Source organism: Pleurodeles waltl, chromosome 7 (assembly GCF_031143425.1).
Source record: "Pleurodeles waltl isolate 20211129_DDA chromosome 7, aPleWal1.hap1.20221129, whole genome shotgun sequence".
NCBI classification, from domain to species: Eukaryota; Metazoa; Chordata; class Amphibia; order Caudata; family Salamandridae; genus Pleurodeles; species Pleurodeles waltl.
The window spans coordinates 1,458,374,833-1,458,398,212 of NC_090446.1; the positions used below are offsets into that span (position 1 = coordinate 1,458,374,833).

At 44.1% G+C, this 23,380-nt stretch overlaps 1 protein-coding gene and 1 pseudogene across 1 annotated transcript in view; both read right to left on the bottom strand.

The window, feature by feature from the left end:
• Window positions 1-23,380, bottom strand: part of NPHS1 (NPHS1 adhesion molecule, nephrin) — a 201,363-nt gene that overhangs the window by 78,498 nt on the left and 99,485 nt on the right. The window contains exons 17-21 of the mRNA XM_069201119.1: window positions 17,908-18,029; window positions 15,039-15,204; window positions 13,685-13,841; window positions 11,046-11,197; window positions 4,793-4,904 (exon numbers count right to left, since the gene is read on the bottom strand). Coding sequence (XP_069057220.1) covers window positions 4,793-4,904; window positions 11,046-11,197; window positions 13,685-13,841; window positions 15,039-15,204; window positions 17,908-18,029 — 709 coding nt within the window. The remainder of the gene's footprint in view (window positions 1-4,792; window positions 4,905-11,045; window positions 11,198-13,684; window positions 13,842-15,038; window positions 15,205-17,907; window positions 18,030-23,380) is intronic.
• On the bottom strand, window positions 7,179-9,458 carry LOC138246480 (protein arginine N-methyltransferase 5 pseudogene; annotated as a pseudogene).

Here is a 23,380-nt window from a genome sequence, read left to right on the forward strand (position 1 = left end):
TGTAATAGGTACTCCACCTATTTCCATGTTGCATATGGGTTTATCCTTAGTGTTCGCCTCCATTATATTGAGAATGAAATTCTTATCTTCATCAAATACTCTGGGTTCCGTGGTACTTTCTTCCGTATCACACTTTGCAACATTTTCACCTTCATATATACATTTAATTATTTTCCTTTTACTTTTACAAACCTTTGCAAAATGGCCCACGATTCCACATTTGTTGCACTTCAAATTTAAGGCCGGGCAAGACTTGGAGTGAGCCAAATGGTCTTTGTTGTCACATCTGTAACATCTTCTTTCAGGTTCCTTACTCTGAAAAACCCTTCCAGTTTTACTATTAGAAATTTTATATATGCCATCCTCATTTTTCCCAGTAGATTTTAGTTCTGAAAAGCATCTTTCAGAAATCTCTGCCTTCCTTACTATGGCTAAAATTTCTTCCAGAGGAGAGTCACCATTTATCCAAAGTCTTTCCTGAATGGATTGATTATTGCAGTGCATAACAACTTGATCTCTAATAAGTTCGTCATGAATTGTCCCAAATTTACAGTCAAGAGCCAGTTTCTTTAAGTCCGCAATGTAGTCATCCACCAGTTCACTTTTCTCTTGTTTTCTTTGGAAAAACTTATAACGGACAATTCCCATACAAACTTTTGGAGCAAAATATTTGTCGAGATCCAACAATGCGGCATTAAAAACACAAATATCCCCACTTGCAGGGTTTTTGAACATCTTATTAAATGTTTTGAGACCCATTGGACCCAAAGAATGCAAAAGAATCCTCTTTTTCTGTTCTGCGGACATCTTATTATCAACGTCAATAGCACCTAAATAATTTAAAAAATAGTCCTTCCACTCCAGCCACTTGATGGGTGGCGAATTACCTATTGCCCAAAATGCTTGCGGGGGAACGATGGAAAAATTGGCTTGCGCCATATCAGGGGCAAATTATAAAGAACACGTGGTAAATTAAGGCGCTGACTTAATAACTAAAATGTTCAACTCCTCCCTCCCCGGACCTGTTCACAACAATAAAATACAACTCTTCACAATAAACTGTCTTCACTTCCTTCTTTCCTAAAAGAAAATAGTCTTACTTCTTTCTTCTTTTCCTTCTTTACCTTCTCTACTCCAAAGAATTATTAGAAGAGAGCGCGTTACTATGATTCCAACATGAACGCCTTAGTGCGCTCGAAGAAGATTTGGTGTAATGCGTCTCCACGAAGTCAATCTCCTAATAGCTAGCGTCTCCGTCTCCTAGGAGACGCTAGCGTAAGCGGCGTCAGTCTTCTTCTCGTGTACGTTGCTGAGGAGACGAACGTCTTCTCGTGTACGTTGCTGAGGAGACGAACGTAAGATGCTCGTGGAAGCCGCGTCAGTCTCCTCCGCGTGTCCGTTGCCTAGGAGACGCTCAATAGACACGACGCGCGCTCCACACCAACGGCTGCAACCGTGAGATGAAACGAGGAACAGGAAAAATCAACCAAAAATAGTTTTTTTTAAAAAAAATCTTCACCGGAAAGTCCTGCGCAGGCAGACCAGGTCAGCAGGCACCAGGTATCGCACCGCACAGCCAGCAATGTGACGAGTGCACAACACCCAGCCGAAATCGGGAATCAAAACGAAAATTTGTCGAAGTCCATTCCTACGTCGCCATATTGAAGTGATGATGGACTGCAGACAAGGTAAGTGGAACACGTTTATTTGTAAGAAGAGGTAAAAGGAACAGGTCCGTTGAGGACAACAGCTCAGACTCAACTGACTTCAGGAGACTCCGTCATAGAACGTGGAATCTCCCTAGGTCAGCATCTGAGAACATTCTATCCAAGAAGAGAACACACTACAGCTTGCCAGGGGAGATGCCTGACAGTGTTGTTAATTGGCAACCTGATATTTTTTTTATTGGACCTGAAATCAAATTGATCTTTTTCACACATTTGTAGGTCTAAGCAAAAGTTTTAATTTGATTTATTTATGAATAGTGCTTGTTCACCAAGTTAGGCATTTTGATGCTATGGAGTAGCAGAGCAAAAGGTATAAAGGACATCTAAAAAAAGGAAGAAGGGAGGCAAAAGGAGATCTCACACAATAAGAGGTTTTCAGGGCTTTCTAAAGTGAGGTGTCACTTGAGTGGATGTTTTTAAGGTACATAGGAATATTGGTTCAGATTTGGGGCTTAGCAGACGAAAAAGACATACTTCCAGAAAGGATTGTTTAAAACAAGGAACAGGGAGAACATTGCCTAAAGCAGTAATTATTCAGCTTTGCATAAGGCAAATAGATTGTCTGCTCGATAAGGAGCCATGAGAGTTGAGTTCTGACTTAATAGAGATTTTCAAATTTTCCCAGGTGGCTTGGTACCATACAGTGAAGCTCTGTGTCCACTACATTTTAGATGAAGAGGTTTCAGGTAAACCCAGACAGGGGATGTTACAACAGACAGTGCTCAGCAGACCATATGCTGAGACGTCTTGAGCATGAGGATGGCATGGCAAGAACAAGAGGGCTTTCCAATTACTCTTCGTGAATAACCATAATAAGAATTAATAGAAATTATAGCATTCCCCAGGCTTTAAGAAAATAATCTTTACCCAACAAGACTCCTAAGGATTTAACTTTGGTTGCAGGAGAGAGCCTCTCCTATGGTTGCCAGTATGGTTGTCACTCCAGATTGTTGCCTACTTTCAAGATCACGGTTTTACTGGCACTGTGTTACAGAAAATTCTGCAACACCCATGTCTTTACTACAGGCAAGCAATTAGTCATATCTGCTGCAGAATTAGACAATTGATAGTTCCGACACAATGGTGTGTCTGTGTAAGATTTTGACTCTGATGCTTGCTCCCTTTTGTTAAAATAACAACATAGTCAGGTAGAGAGTTCTTGTTACGCCAGCTGTATTCCATTTACATTTTTGTCTCCATTAGATTTGATGGTATGTAAAATATACCACAGAGGAAAGAGAGGCTTGTTTAGTCTGCAGTCTTACAAAAAGAACAACATCTACAATCTTGATTCACAAGGTTGTGGCTGGAAATTTTCAAGAGAGAAATATGTGGACAATGGTCACCAGACAATCATTGACACAAAAAAACAAAGCCTAATGAATGATATATGGTGTATTATTCATGTATGTGTATCTACTGCATAATTACATCTATATGCAATAAATTATCAGTACAAGCAATCAGTGCAATAAATGATTCAATTTGTCTTAAGTAGTAAAAGTATCAACAGAGGACCAATCAACAAAAACATAGTCTTGCAAAGTTTATGAATTACATTCACTATATCATGCATATGGACAATAATTTATTGATTGTTCTGACAGCGCAGTACATGAAAAGGTGCTTTAGAGAATATGTATAAAATGTGCAACGCAAGTGGACAGCAGGCCTGATATCCATTGAATTGAGAATAGTCTTATTAATTATCTAATAGTAGAAAAGCCCATTCCTGATGTTGACAGTCAACATTTCAAACCTAACTGCAAAAATCCATGTATCTCTTCGGGACAAGGCACAGCAGACTATGCCCTAATGAAATAGTAGAAGACTATGGGCCTGATTAAAGGTATGGTGGGCGGGCCCTCGTCCGTCAGGTTAGTGGAGGTCATTACCTCCATCACAATGGCTGGACTGCTACCCTCCCATATCTAGAGATTACCACCAGACCTGCAGTGATCTCTGTGCCTTCACAGGAGCCACAGCAGGCCCTGTGGAGGCGCGCGCACACACACACACACACACACACACACACACATATAGTTTTAACACCTTACATCGGAGATTAACCTTCAAGTTGTTTGTCTGATTGATTCCCTGTGACGATTCTTCCTTGTTCCGAGACCTGTACTTTGACCTTGGCGAATTTACTCCTCAAAAAGTGTAACCACAGTTTCAAAATCTATATTTAACAATTCACGACCGGCGGGGGGGCACCAGGTGGAAAGAACAGATTCTCCACTCACTATTCATTATATAAACCAATTGTTCCCTTTGTCAGTGCTTATCCTCTGTGTTCACTCTGTCCTTATCTCTGAACGTCTTGTAGACCGGTGCTTTTGTACTGATGCTAGAAATAAGTCTGACAACTTTCTCGGGGAAGAATACGGGGACTTTTTTTATGTTTTTAGATTCTAAAACGGCTCAGAGCTGGTACTTGGACGTGATTTTGTGCAAAATCCTCTCAATTCATTTTTTGCATGGAAATTCTGCCTCTATTTGCTTTTACAATTATGTAGGAATAGTATAGACAACATTGTTAAGCTTATGTTTCACAAAGGAAGAAAATATGGGTTTTAGCTAATTTTCCCTGTTTTTGCTGAGCTTGTCATTAAAGCAAAGGCAATCCATGGTGGCAACCATAGCTTGCAAGCTAAATTAGACACAGGCTCCTCGCAACTCTGCACCTCACAGAATATTGAGAAGTACACATGAGTAGAGGAAAGGCTGCCTGTAACTGGCAGCTGAGTCTAACCAATCAAGTGCCATCTTGCTGTTCAAATGCTGGGCGGCTCTCGGACATTGGCCAAGATTGGTCCAGCACTACATGCAAAACTTCCTTAGAGTCTCCCAGGATTGGATAAGATATTATTGGGCACACCTATGATCAGTAAGATTTAAAGATGAATGTTGGATCCTTCAGACAGGCAAGAAATATGCTAAAATGCAGTAGTATAACATGAGATACATGACAAGTGGCAGCATACAGGTACCCTGGATTCAATCAATCATTCATCTATTTAGTGCATTTCACATTCCAAGCTTACTCTTTCCTTGCCGCTCACCTCACGCGGAACTTCTGCTCCAATCCACCATCAAAGCCAGCGTCCCAAGCTAACGTCACTGAATTGTGTGTGAAACTAACCACTTGTAAGTTAGTTGGTGGGTCCGGGCGACCTGTATGAGAGAGGGAAGGAGAGAGGCATAAGAGAGATGTCAAACAACAGTCATTTCGAACAAGGTACCGGCATGCTCTCCATATTCAGGAACAAGATCTACTATAAGGGGAGATTCTCTGGTGCCTTCTAAGATATGAATAGCCCCAACTGCACTCCACTTTACTATTGAGCTGTAAGGCAGCCAGAAGCAAGTATGGCTCTCAGGCATTCCTGAAGAGTGAGGAACTGCAAGAGAAGAGGATAAATTCAGAGATGGGTGGTCTTCCTACATAGTGATGAAATAGTCTAAATTAGGTGCCGTCTCATGCCAGACGACAAATTTGTCTTTAGCTGGTTTGGTAGGAAAAACAAACACTGGCATAGCCAATAGGTCAAGCCCTATAAATTGTGAGTACTGGGCTATTGGCATTGTCAGTGCTTGTTCAGTGTGGCATACTTTACGGTTAAAGTCATTCAAAGATGGCCGCCTGTATGTGCACATGTAAGCACATGCAACGGTATCCATCTTGGAATGTTTTTATTTATGAAGTATAACAAACCATTCAAGATGGCTGCTTATGTGTCCGCATGCATGGACATTAGTGACCATTTTGGAATGAATATTTATAATTTGAAAAAATTCCAAGATATCATTCCATGCAACTACACAAACATGCAAGTATGAGTGGCCATTATGGAAACTTTTTCTTTTCAAAGTACAACAAAAATCATTCTAAGATGGGTGCTTATGTACTCAGTCGTGACAGCTATAATAAATTTGTATGATTTATAACTAATTTGCTGTTCCAAGACACTGGATAACCATTTTGGAATAGCAAAGTAAGAAATAAAAACCAATGGGAATGCTGCTAAAACAGATGGAAGCGAGTGGCCTTGTAGCAGGGTACAGCTACAGGGCCCTCACAAAAATAATAACTTTATGGGTAGGAAGGACAACGGGAGCCAGAGATGAGCATGGTATTGGTAGGAGTCAAGAACGGAATGGATGGCAAGGAAAGCCATGCACTTCAACATACTGCTAAAACAGAAGCGAAAACAATTCTAATGGCAGCGGAACAATGCAACATATCTAATCAAAACAATGGTAAAGAAGCTCAGCTTCAGGATTGGGCTAAAACCAAGCAGCATGAGGAACCTCAAACTGTGATAGGCAATAAAGCCATCCAATAATCAGCAAGGAACTGTCCAAAGTCCAATCTACGCATTGCACAACAGGTCTTTCAAAACATGCAGCTAAAGCTGTCGGTAAGAAGTGTGTTGATGCTTTGAGCAAAGGAACCCTCATTTCAGACTGTGGAGCTCACACTATAGCACATAAGTGAATATGCACTGTTTGCTTCTTTTTGTCTATAACAGGTCACATGACTGAGCAGAAGGAGTGCACGTGAAAAGCTGTGGCAGGGATTATTTTTTTTTATGCAAAAAAATCTGTATTTTTGGAATGAACACTTCAAGTATATAAGAACCTAAATTAAGAGAAAATGGTTTTGTAGACTAAAGAATCCTAGTATAGTCAGTCTCTGCAACACCCTCTCATGCTGTGACTTTGTGCCACAAGCAGACACCAGTTCCACTACACACACTAACCCATCACACAAGTTTAATTCCCATCTAGCCCTCCTATCCAGACAGTGGTATTCTTCCACACCCGGGCACCCAAAAATAGAACTCCGCTATTCCACCAGAGTGTCGAGCCTAACTGAATAGGACAGATACATGAATAGAACACATATCTCTATAAACACGGTCTCAACATTGTTGTAATGCCACACAGGAGGAGAAGACATATCAGCACAGCACAGAGCTTAGGTGAACATGAGCCTAGGTCCCACTACCCAGACCACCCTCACAGCAAACAGCAGCACCTGATACACCCCCAGGCCCATCCATGGCAGGGTGCCACCACAAGGGAAAACATAGACCTGCCTTATGCCAGGAGCTGCGATAAGACTATAATGATTTTTGACACACTGTAGCCAAAATTGTATAATTTCCTACACTGCAAATGATAGTGCTTTAGGGAATCGGGGGTGGGGTTGAGAGAATGAATGACAAGTGCATAGTGTATAGTTACTAGGACACTTCAAAGTGGTATAGTGGTAACGGCAGTATGGTCGCTGGGCAGATAATTGAGAAGAATGGAAAGGTGTGCCCTCAGCATTCATTCTTTAAAAGTGAATTTAATGCCCCGTCTCTAAGAATTGGGGGGATGGGGGTGAGGTTACATCAGTTACAAAACGAAGCACGCTTTGTAATCCTGCACAGCAAGAATGACAAGGGTCATGATTGTGCTCAGAGGAGAGTTACACTGCTACAAATCCTTTCTGCTGGTAGTTCCTAAGAAGACCTCGACCAGTTCAATTGTATTCACCACAAAAATGTCCAACATTCAGTTAGTAGGCAAGACTCAAAACTGGCTAATGGGATTTTCTGCCGACAGTGCACCTCAAGTGTTTGAGAAGATGGACCTGGTGAAGAGATCAGGAAAGACCGGACCTGGTGCAGTTAAATCCATATCCAGGGATTAAAGCGGGAGCTCTCTGCAGGACTTCTTTTGCACTAGAGTCGAGACTTGTAGCCCGGGTTCAATATAGGGCAGGAAGAGTCCCTGTACTACAGACCAATGGTGTAAGAGCATCCAGTTGGATTGTGGATAGCAGAACAGGAAGGCGAAGTAACTGCCCACTCGTACCACACCTTCTTAGAGTTATTGCAGCACCAGAAGCACACGCAGACCTTGTCACCTTTGGAAAGCATGATGGGTTGCTTAATGGGAAAAAGGATGGGGAACCAGGAGAACATCCCTGGGGAATGAGTTTCTGGACGAATACTGAGGGTGACATCCTTGTACAAAACTGTCTCGAAATAGCCGGAGAAGCCATGCAGGACAGTGTTCAGCTCCACGGAATACTCTAGTGCCTTGAACCGATTGTTGTCTATAACTGCATCTTTGTTGGGGTGGCAGAAAGTGAAGCAAGGCAGAGGATCAGCAAGCTGGTGAAAATTGTGCAGCCGTACTACATATGGCATCTCAAATTGGGCCTCAGGGTCTCTGTCTTTCTCTCGACACGCTCGCACCTCATTGTACAGCTTCGATGAGGAGATGGGTGCTAAGAATGATGTATACTCAGTGGGGATGCTAACGCCATCATCCTTAAGAAAACTCTGAGCTCCATCTAGGCACTCTGGGGACAGCTCGTTGTCTCCAAAGGAGCCGAGCAGCTCGCTGACGATGATGTCTGCCTTCTCGGGGGCTGCCCACTCACGCATATCACCCGACACCACTGTGACTTGGCTGCCCCACTCCTCGAAGCGCCAGTTCTCCAGGGTCACAACAGCATTTGGATTCTTCTCCACAGCGTACACTTTGATCTTATGGTTGGCCTGACTGGCTGCCCGGAGTGAAGCGTTCACCAGGGGCCCTCGGCCTGCTCCCAAAACCATGAGCACCTGTGTGTTTGTATCCTTCTGCTCATCAGGTACGCGGTCCAGTAGACACTTGTAAACAGCCTGCTGGTACTGGGAGTATTTTACAGGGTCCTTCTCAAACACCTCATATGTCTGTGGCTCCAGATTATCCATCAGAGGCTGGAGGGGGGATTGCAAGTAATCCTCATATCCCTTGGCAAACATCTCATAGGCATTGGGTGGGAGCCTGTTCTGACTCAGGTATTCCAGGTACTGCAGGTAGCAACAGAAATCCTTTTCGGAGTGGTGGTTGGTGCCGGTAATGATAAACTGCACCTCTAGCTTGAGGAGCCGGAAAATGAGGCGTTGGTGGCTCTTTGCCAGCACAGGAAAGCCCTTCTTATTAGTTAGGAAGATGCTGGTGGGTAAAATGGCAGCTTTGATGGGTTCCCCAAGCCAGCGGTCAATGACATGATCCGAGGGGAGGTCAGCACTCACCTCGATGGCAAGGGCAATCCGCTTGTTGTAGTCACAGAGTGTACGGAAGTTGTGCCACCACATCCACATAGTCTCTTCACTCCTACTGTCTTGATCAGGGTTAAGCACTTGCTCATTCTCAATGAGGTCATCTCGCAGGTCCTCTGCTGCGATGAGAGGCACACGCATCCAGAACACAGATGAGTGATGGCCTCCATGGATATGGTTGATAAGAATTCGAGCCAGGTTGCTGTTGTCTCCTTCAGTGAGAGAGATCAGAAAAGCGGGAAGTCCGAGGTAGGCAGAGAAGTTCAGTTCCTGAACCAAGGCCGTCTCAGAGTTCCTTCACACAACCTCTTGCTTGGCATCTGGCTGAATCCACATGGACAGCTTCCCCACGATCAGCGTGTTCCAATCTCTTCAAGACAGTAACAGATCAGACCGGGTGGGCCCCGGGCCTCCCTCGAGCCGGCTGACAGCTGAATTCCCTCTTGAATCTGGGATGGAAGATGGGCATGCAAGGGAAGTCAAACCCCTGCTTGGCCACGGCTCCCAGGCTGTCGGGCACCTCGGGGACACAATTCAAATCTCTACCACTGGATACCCGACTCCCGCCGGTGCCGGGCGCCCCACCAGTCGCTGCTACCGCCGCCATTTTCCCGCTTCAGCCACACCACACGTGCTGCTGTAGCAAGTCTAAAGCTGTGGCAGGGATGTAGCTCTGCATTAGACCCCCAACTTGTGACAGCTAAGCAACAGGCCAGGTCTGTATGGCCATGGGAGGCTGGAAGAAAGAGAGTCCGTAGATCAATGTACCCAGTGGTTCAACTGCAGAGTTAAACTTTTTGGGATCAGTTTGAAAAGCCCCAGGTGACAGGGCCCCTCCATTGCAAGAACCTGAATTTATCGGTATGCCTCTGAGAATATGTTTTCAACTTCCCAGGCTTGTCAGACAATGGCTACATGCACCTGTATGTAAGGCTCTGATATGATGATAGTCAAAGGTGAGGCTATGAAGATTCAGGGATGTGAGAGGGTCAGCACCTGTAGTTTTCTGTTGAGCAGTAAGACTGAGTACACACATGTCTCTGCAAGCTCGGCATGAATGTGAGCGAGTGAGACCTTTCACTTCCCAGAAGAGCAGTGAAACAGCGAGTACCTGCATTCCGCACCAAGGCTTTAAGCAGGGCCAGTGAACTATATTTTAGAACCACAGGCAAAATTATATTTTGCCATCCCTGGACCTGGAAATCGTGGTGTGTTAGATGCTTCTCAGTGGAATCTGGTGCCTACTAGCTGTTGATATCCAAGTTGCCTTAAATACAACAGGGCCTGGATGTATGGTGTAGACTATTTAGATTTCATAGAACTGGACATGTTTTGAACCCTTTACCAATCCAGATACTTCAAAGACTATGCACAGCACCTGCACTGAGCAGGTGGAATAATGTGTTTGACTTGGAATACTTGCTGCTTAAAATGAGAGCCTACCACAAGTCCCAGATGGCCTTGTTTATAAGACACAGTGAGTACCTGCGCTTCTTTTTGGTCATTCAGTTCACTCACGACTGAGTAACTGAACATTCCACAGACCCCCTTTATTTATTTAGGTTCCCATCTGGCAATCGGCTAACTTGTGACAAGGTCCTCTTCATAGCACTTTTGGTGTATTTAGTGGCGAGGTACAAGGTTGACCTTGAAACACAACTGGTCTTTGCACCATGAGGCTTTCCCTCCTGTTGTTTTCGTACCCTCATCCTGTTCCCTTTCCATGTCCTCTACCTCTTCTCCTACCAAGGATCTATGTCCTTCCATGAGCTTTCTTCTCTCCCTTTCCACTGTCCTCCTTCAAGCCTCTTTGCTGCCCCTCCTCCTGTAGTCATCTGTTGTCTACACCTTTCTCCCTACGTCCCTTGCCTCTACCAGGCCCTTCTCTGATGAAATGGCTGACATTTTTCTACAAAACCCAAAGCTGGAGTTTGTTCTTGGAAATGAAAACATAAATGTCTGTGATGTGATGGCAGTTTTTTCATAACATGTTGGAGACATTCATCTTTTTTTTCTGCCCGGGGTTTCATGGTGGGCTCAGACAGGTAAACATGACAGACAAGGAGCCGGAAGGCTCAACAGCACCTGCCAGTGGTCCCAGCACTGGTGACAATGTTGACCCTTCCTCCCCATGATAATGAGTGACCTTCTTGTACCTCAACTCCTATCCCTTTTTTGAACCCCTGTCCTCAGGATGCTGACTCACTTGTGCTGACAAGCTGGATGTCAAAGCTGTCCACTCCCAGTGGGTTGGTGGCGGTGCATGTGAAGAGGGCGTAGTCAAGCGATGCACTCACGTTGACGATGATGAGGGTGCTGGTGTGGATGGAGCCCTCGTGCAGCGTCTTCTCGGAGTACCTGATAAGCAAGATATTGAGAGTGTATCATGTGAGGACAAAGAACAAATTACCTTAAACTTTTCAAAAATCACATATACCTTTGTGCCTTTTCTTATTAGAAGATACTCTACATTTCCCCATCCTGCCATTTGCCTCTCTCAGTCCTCACTTTGGAAAACACACACAAACTGCCCCAAAGCATCCATGAGCAGCAGTGAAAGGGAATCTAAGGCTCACCCTGAAACCCCATCAGCCACTGCTGTCGTGGCTGTCATTATATTTGGAAAGCGGTGGTAACGTTAGGTATGCCTGTCAGAGTCACCAGATCCTCGGGGTCTGTGCACGTTCCCAACACGTCCACCACTGAACAGCTCCAAGATTCTGATAGATAAATCACAGAGACTGAGAGAGTTCAAGAGGGGAAGAAGGGATTAGGAAGTGAACAGCTGGGAAGGAGACCTGTAGAAAGAAAAAGGTTAGAACACACAATATGAAAATTATATCTCCTGAAATCAATACTAGACTATGATTCTAAGCCTAGTCACTCTGAAAACATGAACAATCTAGGAGTTAAGTTTAAAATGACTAAGTTTCAAGATGGCCGGATACCTGTAGGGGAATCAAGATTAATTAAATTAAAACTTTCTTATTCAAGTACTTTCCTTTACATGAGAATCAAAAAAAAACATTCTGACTAAATTTTAAACCAGTCATATCAATCCTGTTTTTGAGAATGTATACTAGGACCATACAATATTGCATCTAGAAACTCTGGCCTTCTGTGTACTCTTAAAATGTTTCAACACAAATTGTGCATATTGCCGATATATATACATATATATTTATAGTAAACACCATAAAAGGATTGTGCACCATGAATAACACAATATAGATTCAGGAACCAAATCACATAACTTGTCAACTCGAATATTACATAATAAATATCTTAGAATAGTAGCATACAATAAACAACATGAATTAAACTCGAGGAGAGAATCGTGCGTCTTGCCAATTCGAGTGTTACCATGTAAAATACCAAGAAATGGTAGCACGCAATAAATATCAAAGTCAAATCATCAATAATCGAATCGCAGGTCTTGCCGATTCGTAAAACACGATGTAAATGTCAAGGAATAACAGCTGACAATAAATAACAAGATCAAAGTACAATGAAACAAATCAAGCTTCTTTTGCTGATTCTTAAGCCACCATGTAAAATGTCAAGAAATGGTAGTACGCAATGAACAGCAAAGTTAAATGCTCATGAAACGAGTTGTGCGTCTTGCCAATTCGTAAAACATCATGTAAATGTCAAGAAATAGTAGCGTGCAATGGACAACAATGTTTAAACACCATAAAACGAATCGCGCGTCATGCCGATTCTTAAGCCACCATGTAAATGTCAAGAAATGGTAGCGCGCAATGAATAACAAAGTCAAACCTTTATGAAATAAATCGCGCGTCTTGCCTTTTTGTAAACTACCATGTAAATGTCAAGAAATGGTAGCGCGCAAGTAATCTGTTACTCATTTAAGAATTTAAACCAAGAATATGAAAATTCTAAATAACGGTGTCGGGACAGTCCAACCACTGTCTTACCGCCTGGAACAATGATCACCAATGAAGGATTAGGGCAGAAGACTGGAAGATCCAAATAGGCCGCCGGGACAGGAGCTCAGGAAGAAGCTGCTGCTCTGCACCGGGACCTCTGAATAGTGAGCACTGGGAGTTGGGCTGTCTCTCTTTTATAGAGTCTTGGCCCAGCCCAGAACCACACCCAGGCATGTTGCAGGGAAAGTCTCTGGAAGGCCCTGGAAAGGGGCCACACCCTAACACACTCTGAAAACCTGCAGCAATACATTGCAAAGGAACAGTATTTGTAAGCATATCAAAAAGAGAAGTTTTCAGGATTGAACTCTGCAATGCAAAAGGTTAAACCACAACATATCAGCACAATGCATAAATTACTTTGTTTTGAGAGTGCTGGGTTTTTGTATTTTTGTCGCCAATAGAGCGCATATTGCTCTGGTGTTGACAATGCCTGACTCTAACTACATTGCCTTAAAAGCTCTTTCTGATCTTAAAATCTAGTTGTGGTCATGCATGAATGTGGTGAGTTGTGATGCAGAGTCAGAAGGTGCTAGAGCTGGTGGGAGGAAAACAGCCTGGGCTGATGTAAGAATCACTCTAAAAAGTTCAAAAGAACTTGCTAATGCTCTCCGAGATACCACCTTGAATGTGTGATGACACATGAATGCACCGTCTCACCTCTGTGCCAATCCCTGTCCAGAATTTGCCCACCCAATCCAGAAGAGGCAGTACGCGATTAGCTCCTTGTGAATCTCAGCTGTAGGTCACAGTTCCTCCACCAGCTAATCCCACTCCAGAAAAGTGCAGGTTTCGAAACCTGTCACTTTATGTCCAGAGAAGACAAACTGACTCATCCCTGTCTTCCTAACCAGCCTAGACTTACCTCAACATAGTACTCACTGAGATCTGACATTACCTGGGGCTGCTGGAGTCGAGAGTAACGCCCTTCTTGGCCCAGCTGAACTGAACATTGGGGATCCCCTCGGCTTTGCAGACAAGGGCAGCAGCTTGGGTTCCATCGCCAGTCGCGGCCACCTTGCTGAGATGCACCCCCTTCTGGATCTCAGGCTTAACTGTGTGAAAGAGCAGAAACTGAAGTTACACACTGAGGCAGGATGAGGTCAATGTAATATGAGCATTCATGTGTTTTCTGCTGTCACTGACCTTGACATAGTAAGTTTGTGTAGTTGCCGGACATAGACTGTTCTAGAGAGAGTTATCAGATCGCCTGATAGGCCAGTGACTGAAGGGTCTGTTGGGCTTCAAATGAGATAGTCTAGTGGCAGCAATCTCGATCAACTCTTCTCTGTCCAGGTGGTTCTGCCCTCCACACTTTTCTCTGCACAGATCTTTGTCGTAATCTCCCAACTTAGTTTAAGTTGACCTCCTCACCATTAAGTGTGCACCTTTCCCACAGCCATCAGTGACTGCTTCCTTCTCTTAGTCATAGATGAACTTTCTCACCTAGCATCACCCTATCTACCTTTCTCCCCAATTACTAGTGAACTGGTCTAGTCACGAAGTTAAAGTTAATCTCCTGCTTCCAGCATCATTACAGGTGATCTGCCCTTTTCCCGAATTCACAGATGACCTGCTAGTCTCCCTTCGTCATGTTCTCTTCTTTCCTCCTCTACTTAAAAGCAATCTGCTCTTCTCCCCTAGCTATGTGAGGCTGCTCTTCTCCCTTAGTTACCAGTCATCTTTTCTTCTCCCCTAGTTACAGATGTTCTACTCTCCTTTCTAAGTCACAGAGGGTCTATTTTCCTCTAGCTACAGCTGATCTGCTGTCCTATTCAGAGATGACCCACCTGTTTCCTCTAATCACATGTGATCTGTACTGCCCAAGTCTGGTGATCTGCTTGTCATCCCTTTTAACAGGTAATCAACTTAAATATTCTCTTCTCTGGGTGTCACTGGTGATCAGACCTCCTCTTCTACCCCATGCATAGGTCTCTACATCACTGTCTCAGACAAAACACACACCTTCTTGTCTGAGGCAGTTTCTTCATTTCTACTGGATACAATGTGATTTGCTCATGTGTATTTCACTATGGTCTGCATCTCTATAATCATAACTCCATTATCTTTCACAGACAGTTTGAATGTATTGCTGCTTTGTTTTTCTGTCCCCTTCCCTTTCTACAATATACATCAGACAAGGCCTCTGACAGCAAGGCAGCAGGAGTAAGGAGCCCCTGCACTGCAGCCTTGGCATAGCCACCTTCCCTATGTAGTATACATAGGATCAGTATTAATGGCTTCATGCTTACAGCGCACAATGAGTCTGGCATCACTTTTCACAGGTGGCGCTATGCCATTGTCAACAGCACACTCGTATCTCCCTGCATCCGACCGCTTGGCTTCTCGGACAACCAACTTCCCGGTGTCTCCATCGACGATTTTCTCAAACGATGCCAAGTCCCTCTCATCTTCACCCTGAAGGCAGAGGAGACAAAGGCATGATCTCAAAAGAGGGACCATCAGCGGTAATACATTTTCTATTCACCAGCTGAAAATGTTTTGGAGTTCAGAGAGAACTACATAAAGCAGTCAGGTAAAGTAAAGCTAGGCCTGAAACCAGGTGTGGTCTTCAGAGGACCATTCAGCCTACTGGAAGGCCTATTTTTGTCATGGTAAATGTATTGGTAAAACCTTGAGCAGGAAAAAAATTCACTCAGTTGTATTCACTTGACTTTTATGATTCCACCCAATGAGGGTCAGTTTAAGGCATCAAAGCTGCCTACACCTGTCCATCTCTCTTTGGCTATGCATGTGGTTATCTCTCAGGTCAAGTGGATGAACATACCAGTTCCTAGTGAATGATGCAATAGCAACTTATTAATGTGCTTGTTCTTGACTAAAAGTCCTTCCTAGTATGCCTGCCATTATAGCTCAAGGGTTAGAGACGGAAGTGTTTCCTGATGCTCCAGCCAACATTAGGGACCATACAGGCAAGGCTTTTACCAGTCTTCCTGAAGAGGAAGCATCATCATCCCTTCTATAATCATGCATCCTCCATCCTTCAGGTTCTTACATGATTTCCTGTTAGGTAGGAACCAGGCCAAACAGTGGTGGCAGAGCAGCATACAACCCTTTGTGGGGGAAAGCTGTTAGGAAGAGGAGTGACAGCAACGGGAACATTGCATAGCAGACAGAGGGCCTGATTTAGATTTTGGCTGACGGGTTACTCCATCACAAAAGTGACGGACATCCTGTCCGACGAAAAATACATTCAATTATTTCCAATGGGATTTACGTTTCGGTGGAAGGGATATCTGTCACCGTTGGAACAGAGTAGCCTGTCCGCCAAAACCTAAATCAAGCCCAGAGTTACTAAAGAAATAGCAATTGATTGAAAAGTGACCATCAGAAACTAGAGCCAAACAGTGAGGCAGGCATGAGACTAAGGGAGATCATTAAGGTAAATATGAGAAAAACAAAAGTCATAGAGAACTACATGGAAGAATTTCAAATATGCACGGGATGTAGTAACAAACATTAGAAGTTCTAATAGGGACACATATCTTGATAGAGGAAGTTAGGAGGGAAAATACTGAAACAGCAAGGTGATGGTTTATCAGAAACATTTTCAGGCATCTTGTAAGAGCAGTCAAAATTCAGTGAGGTCAGAGCTCCAGGCTTCAGGGACTTCACCTCAGAAAGATTGTTTTAAAGGCATAGTAAGTTGATCCTTTGTATGGAACAATGTTAGCCTTTCCCCATGGTATGTACTCAGTGTGTTGTGTGTGTGAGACTGTGAGCATATGTGTGTGTGTGTAATTGTGTGTACATGTGTGAGAGTTTATATCATTCTTGTGTTGCTGGGAGATCGAGAGCAGAGTAAATGATGTCTTATGGCAAACATAGTTAGGAAATACACAAAATCATGGTTTTCAGGCTGTCTCTGTCCACCTTGTGGATGTGACACAATAAATCATGATGCTATTGATGAATTCCTATAGATAACCCACTAGTGTGTGGTTAATATCAGACTTTCCTCTGTCCTTCCAAAACGTCCAGGACAAAGTATATGCTTTCAGAAGAAGCCGTCTGTCTAGACTAGAGGCTGCCCTTTACAGCAGTGGGCCATGAAATACTGGTGGTGCCCTCAAGTGAGAGAAAGTGCTAGCCCCCTTGAAATTATTTTCATCTGGTCTTATGAAGCTGATTTTGTTGACAACCTGAGAAACACATATCCCTTCTATTGTGCACCTTCAATGCAAGGACTCTGGAATAAGACTTGCTGCTGCGGCCTGTCCAGGAAGAAAATAATGCTGGATTGCCTAATATGTGGAGAGAAGCTGGTTCATGACCAGTTTGGGTTTGGCCAACAGCAAAGATCATCTGACTGAATGTTGAAATAAACCAGGGTGTTTTAAAGGCTTTTCTACCTCACTGGCAAGGAGTTGCCACTCAACTCTGTGGATTATAAAAATATAGAGATTCACAAAGAGCATTCCAGGACTGTCACTGGGGTGAACTTGAATCATTCCTGACCTCACTCATGGCTTTGTCGGGGCCTGTATTTGCCACCCTTGAACCCAATATGGACTCAGAGATTTTTTGATCACTATTGACTATGGGCAAGAGCCAGTGGAATTTTTTTTCTACCCTTTACAGTTCCTGGGTTGCCACATATTGAAGGCTGCATGCAGTACTTGTCCTAAATAGCAGTTTCTACTGCAGGTTAGTGATCTGGTAGACACAAATGATTAACTTGCAGAAGCATCTGGTAGGTCCTCACGCACCTTAACTGCCCTGCTAACTAGAAATCTGAAGAGGCACGCCTGTGAGTTCTTGTCTACAAGGAATTGCAGGAGGGGAGTCTAGTTCCGTTCACAAAAGCACTTGGAATATCTTTGTAGTGCGGTTCTTGGAGTTAAACAGTAGTTGCTGCTGGGTTTTATTATTTGCCTTGAATGGTAATACTTGCCCTCCTCCCATAATGCTAGACCCCAAAATGTGAATCTAGACTTTTAACAGTAATGCTAGTCTCATCTGATAGTGAATGATAATATCCGTTGGCATATGTTCATGAACCCTAACATACAGAGTGCTTTTTCTAACTTCCAAAGGTCTTCATTTTCAAATAGAGATGAAAGCATATGAAATGACTGCAGACATCTGTGTACTCCATACCAGCCACTTCCATTGGAACATGCTGTCCGTGATGGGATTGGCATCCACAGTGCATAAGATCTCCACCGTCCCTCCCAGGTCTACTTCTGTTGGATCTCCGATGCTCTTAATTCCCGGAGAATCTGCAAGAGGAAATGACCATCACTGTGGAAAGATGTTCCCAGAATGTAATAAACATGTTCAGTATGATCTGAAGAGTAAAACACCATACATGAGTGCAAAGAGAAGAGTGGATTGAGCAATGGGCAAGCAGTTTGCGCTGGACGTTATGTATAACAGTCTCTCCATAGAGTGTATCAACATCTTCAGATCAGCACAAGCCACTTCCAGGTCCTTTGTCACTATAACACTTAACAAAGCACAGGGTGACAAGATACCTCTACAAGAGACTGGGTAAAACGATTGTGTATCACACACATATCAGTTACTGATAAAGAAAAGATGATGATCATGACAGATGCTGCCCGCTACATGCTATGCATCTAGGTGCTGGAGAGTGCGTGGCATAACGCTGGCAGGGAGTCAGAAAGGTAGCTTGATAAATTATGAAAAGGGTATGTGTTACGTGTGGTATGATCTCTGCAAGGGCATTCCAGACTATACGGAAGATCAATAATTATTTCATAATTTTAGTTTCCCCACCAAAAACACAGAACTCCTATTTTTGGCCAAGATTGAACTCACATTGCTATTGCAGAGAGCTGGGCTTAATGAAATAGGGACGTCTCATATGGCTTGGCTGTACACAATAAAAAATTTCTTACTTAATGGGGTATCTTTATTATCAATATTTATCACACTGGCTTGAAGTGTTTAGAAATAGAACCTGCATTAATTACTCTCAGTAAAGGATCAGGCTTAGCAGGATTTAACTCGGAGCTATGGTAAGAATTGTGACAAGTAACAACAGAGGTAATTATGCAAGAATTTGATGTTCCATCTTGAAACACATTCTTCTAGCTGGGAATTTGACTTCTTTGATGGCCGCGTCCAAGTACAATGATCTTACCCCAGAAAGTGCCTAATAATGATTTCATACATCTGCAACAACATGTTTTGCAGTATACCAGGAGGAGGCAAAGGATTGGTGTTAGGCCCAGCTTTCACTGTGGAGTCTTCATGAGCAATGTCCCTAAAGAGCAAGCTTGAGACATCATTTATGCTGTCTTTATTCCTATTCTCCTGATGCAAGTTGTTAACCGTCACTAGCTTCCTTTGTGTGCTCAGCATATGATTTTTAGGATGTACTTTAGGAAAATCCAATTTGCTTTGAATCCTGTGTCTAGCAACAGGCCTAGATTTCCACTTAGCTATGGGTTCCAAGGATTTAGTGTCTTATATGGCCAGAGTCCTTGTCTCTCCTGGAGGCCTCAATCAATGATTTATTAGCTTTCATCAAGTAAAGAGAAGGGCTCTGAGCAGAGCTCCATGACTTGCATTTACATCCCAGCAAGTCCTTCACTTAATATCAATGCAATTGCAATTGGTCTAGGGGAGAATCTCCAATAGGCTTTCATCTTCAATTAATAACATTGTTACCTTGGTTTAGGAGACATCACAGTATAGTTAGTTTGTTTCCTCTTACTGTCCACCGCCTGGGAGATCATTCCCTTTCTTTCACCCAGAAATCTTTTCTCAATAACCCAGCTACATAAGAAAGCAACATACATTTTTACTCACAGTTTCAAAAGATTGGAGTTATCAGTGGTAGAGGGGTGGTGCAGCTTAGCCTCATCCGGGCTCTGATGGATGCAGATGGGCCAGCGTTCGACCTGGGTTTTGCCATGGCTGTGGACGGCCATGCCTGCTTGCATCCTGACTATGGGATAATTAAAGCACTTTTCACTGTGTCTGATGCCAGGTTAAGCGTCTTGCATTGTGTGGGATTCTGGGACCTGGAGTCCCTGGAGAGCTGGGGGCTCATTGGACTCTCCTTATCGCCCATCTATTAGGGGTCGTTGGAGCTTTTCTGCACATCTGATGGCGGGTGGTGCATTTTACAGTGTGTGGACATCTCTGACCTGGAGTCTCTGACCAGCTTGGCTTATTGCTCTATTTGCTATCACAGTGAAGAGAAGAACAATAGGCAATGATACTTATAGGCTAGAATACTTTGCTTTTAAGGTCATCATTTCAAAGTGTCTTGTATTTTTTTAATATTTCTCCAGCCACATACATTTTGGCTCTTGGAAATCTATTTTGTTTTGTAAAAGCTAATGATGCACTTTCAGTGTATTGGTGGATTTAATTCAAGGTTTTAGGTTTCAGAGGTTTGTTGTTATGTGCTACATTCCATAAAATGTTAGACCAAGTGATTTGTAAGGCCCTTAAATTAATAATTGATGATTAGCTTTTCATTATCAGAGAGCTGTGTTTTCACCTTCCGTAAAGTGGGCCCAAACCTTTACCTGATTCAGTGCATTAACTTGCCTGTTTTTCTATGTCATAATAATTCTGCACCTGAAAATCAAACCCACATCCTGCATGTCAAGATATCATGGTGTACTTACAAGTGAAAGATCATAGAGCTGGAGATATTTCAAGCCACATTTGTCACTTTTATCAAATCAAAGATATTTGTAGGACCACTGCATATAAGGATATGTTACTTACCCTGTAAGCATCTGTTTGTAACATGTAGAGCTGTAGATTCACATGCTCTGCAGACTCCTGCCATCTATTGTTGGGCTAAGACATTTGCAACTTGTTTTTCTTCAAAGAAGTCTTTTGAGTCATGAAGCATAGTGACTCCTTGTAGGAAAGTACCATCTTGCCTGGCATGTTACCCCCATTTTTACTTGTATGTATGTTTGTTTTTGCCTGTGTCACTGGGATCCTGCTAGCCAGGACCCCGGTGCTCATAAAGTGTGCCCTGTATGTGTTCCCTGTGTGGTGCCTAACTGTATCACTGAGTCTCTGCTAACCAGAACCTCAGTGTTTATGCTCTCTCTGCAGGCTAGTGACTAATTTTACCAATTCCGATTGGTACACTGGAACACCCTTATAATTCCCTAGTATGTGGTACCTGGGTACCCAGGGTATTGGGGTTCCAGGAGATCCCTATGGGCTGCAGCATTTCTTTTGCCACCCATAGGGAGCTCAGACAATTCTTACACAGGACTGCCACTGCAGCCTGAGTGAAATAATGTCCACGTTATTTCACAGCCATTTTACACTGCATTTAAGTAACTTATAAGTCACCTACATGTCTAACCCTCACTAAGTGAAGGTTAGGTGCAAAGTTACTTAGTGTGAGGGCACCCTGGCACTAGCCAAGGTGCCCCCACATTGTTCAGGGCAATTTCCCCAGACTTTGTGAGTGCGGGGTCGCCATTACACGCTTGAACTACATAAAGGTCAATACCTATGTGTATCTTCACATGGCCATGTAACATGTCTAAGATCATGGAATTGTCCCCCCAAGCCAAATCTGGTATTGGGGTGCCAATTCCATGCATCCCCGGGGCTCCAGCATGGACCCCGGGAACTGCCAAACTAGCTCTCTGGGGTTTTCACTGCAGCTACTGCTGCTGCCAACCCTCAGACAGGTTTCTGCCCTCCTGGGGTCTGGACAGCCTATTCCCAGGAAGGCGAAACAAAGGATTTCCTCTGAGAGAGGGTGTTACACCCTCTACCTTTGGAAATAGGTGTTAAGGGCTGGGGAGAAGTAGCCTCCCCCAGCCTCTGGACTGGAAATGCTTTGAAGGGCATGGATGGTGCCCTCCTTGCATAAGCCAGTCTACACCGATTCAGGGATCCCCCAGCCCCTGCTCTGGCACGAAACTGGACAAAGGAAAGGGGAGTGACCACTCCCCTGTCCATCACCACCCCAGGGGTGGTGCCCAGAGCTCCTCCAGTGTGTCCCAGACCTCTGCCATCTTGAATGCAGAGGTGTGAGGGCACAATGGAGACCTCTGAGTGGCCAGTGCCAGCAGGTGACGTCAGAGACCCCTCCTGAAAGGCTCTTACCTGGTTAGGTAGCCAATCCTCCACTGAGGGCTATTTAGGGTCTCTCCTGTAGGTTTCTCTTCAGATAACAAATACAAGAGCTCACCAGAGGTCCTCTGCACTTCTCTCTTCGACTTCTGCCAAGGATCGACCGCTGACTGCTCCAGGACCCCTGCAAAACCGCAACAAAGTAGCAAGAAGACTACCAGCAACATTGTAACGCCTAATCCTGCTGGCTTTCTCGACTGTTTCCTGGTGGTGCATGCTCTGAGGGCTGTCTGCCTTCACCTTACACTGGAAGCCAAGAAGAAATCTCACGTGGGTCGACGGAATCTTCTCCCAACTACCGCAGGCACCAAACTTCTGCATCACTGGTCCTCTGGGTCCCCTCTCATCTTGACGAGCGTGGTCCATGGAACACAGGATCTGGATCCAAGTGCCCCCGACAGTCCAGTGGTCCTTCTGTCCAAATTTGGTGGAGGTAAGTCCTTGGATCCCTACGCCAGACATTAATCCTGTGTACTGTGTGATCTGCAGCTGCTAGGGCTTCTGTGCACTTTTGCAAGGATTCCTTCATGCACAGCACAGCCCAGGTCCCCAGCACTCCGTCCTGCATTGCTCAACTCACTGAGTTGACTATCGACTTCGTGGGACCCTCTTTTGTTGTGTTGAGACGACCGCCGTTCTCAGACTTCTTGAAAACCAGTTCAAGTGCTTCTGCGGGTGCTGCCTGCTTCTGCATGGGCTCTCTCTATTGCTGAGCGCCCCCACTGTCTCCTCCTCCAAGGGGCGACCTCCTGGTCCTTCCTGGGCCTTGGCAGCACCCATTATTTTCAACCGTAACTCTTGCAGCTAGCAAGGCTTGTTTACGATCTTTCTGCGTGGAAACCACTCTGCATCCTCCAGCACGCCGTGGGACATCTTCTGACTAAAGGAAAAGTTCCTGGCACCTTCCGTTGTTGCAGAATCTTCTGCTTCTTCCACCCAGAGGCAGCCCTTTTGCACCTTCATCTGGGGTTTAGTGGGCTCCTGCCCCCCCCCGGACACTTGCGTGACTCTTGGACTTGGTCTCCTTCCTTTACAGGTCCAGGAATCCATCTTCAATTGTTTTCAGTCAGTTGTTGCCTTTGCAGAATCCCTTATCTCGACTTTACTTTCTTTCTGGGGTAGTAGGGTAACTTTACTCCTACTTTTCAGGGTTTTTGGGTGGGGTATCTTGGACACCCTTAGTGTTTTCTTACACTCCCAGCGATCCTCTACACACTACACTAGGCCTGGGGTCCATTCTTGGTTCGCATTCCACTTTTGGAGTATATGGTTTGTGTTGCCCCTAGGCCTATTGTCTCCTATGGCATTCTATTGTGTTCTAGAGTGTTTGCACTACTTTTCTAAGTATTTTACTTACCTCCTAAGGGAGTATATCCTCTGAGATACTTTTGGCATATTGTCACTAAAATAAAGTACCTTTATTTTTAGTAACTTTGAGTATTGTGTTTCTTATGATATAGTGCTATATGATATAAGT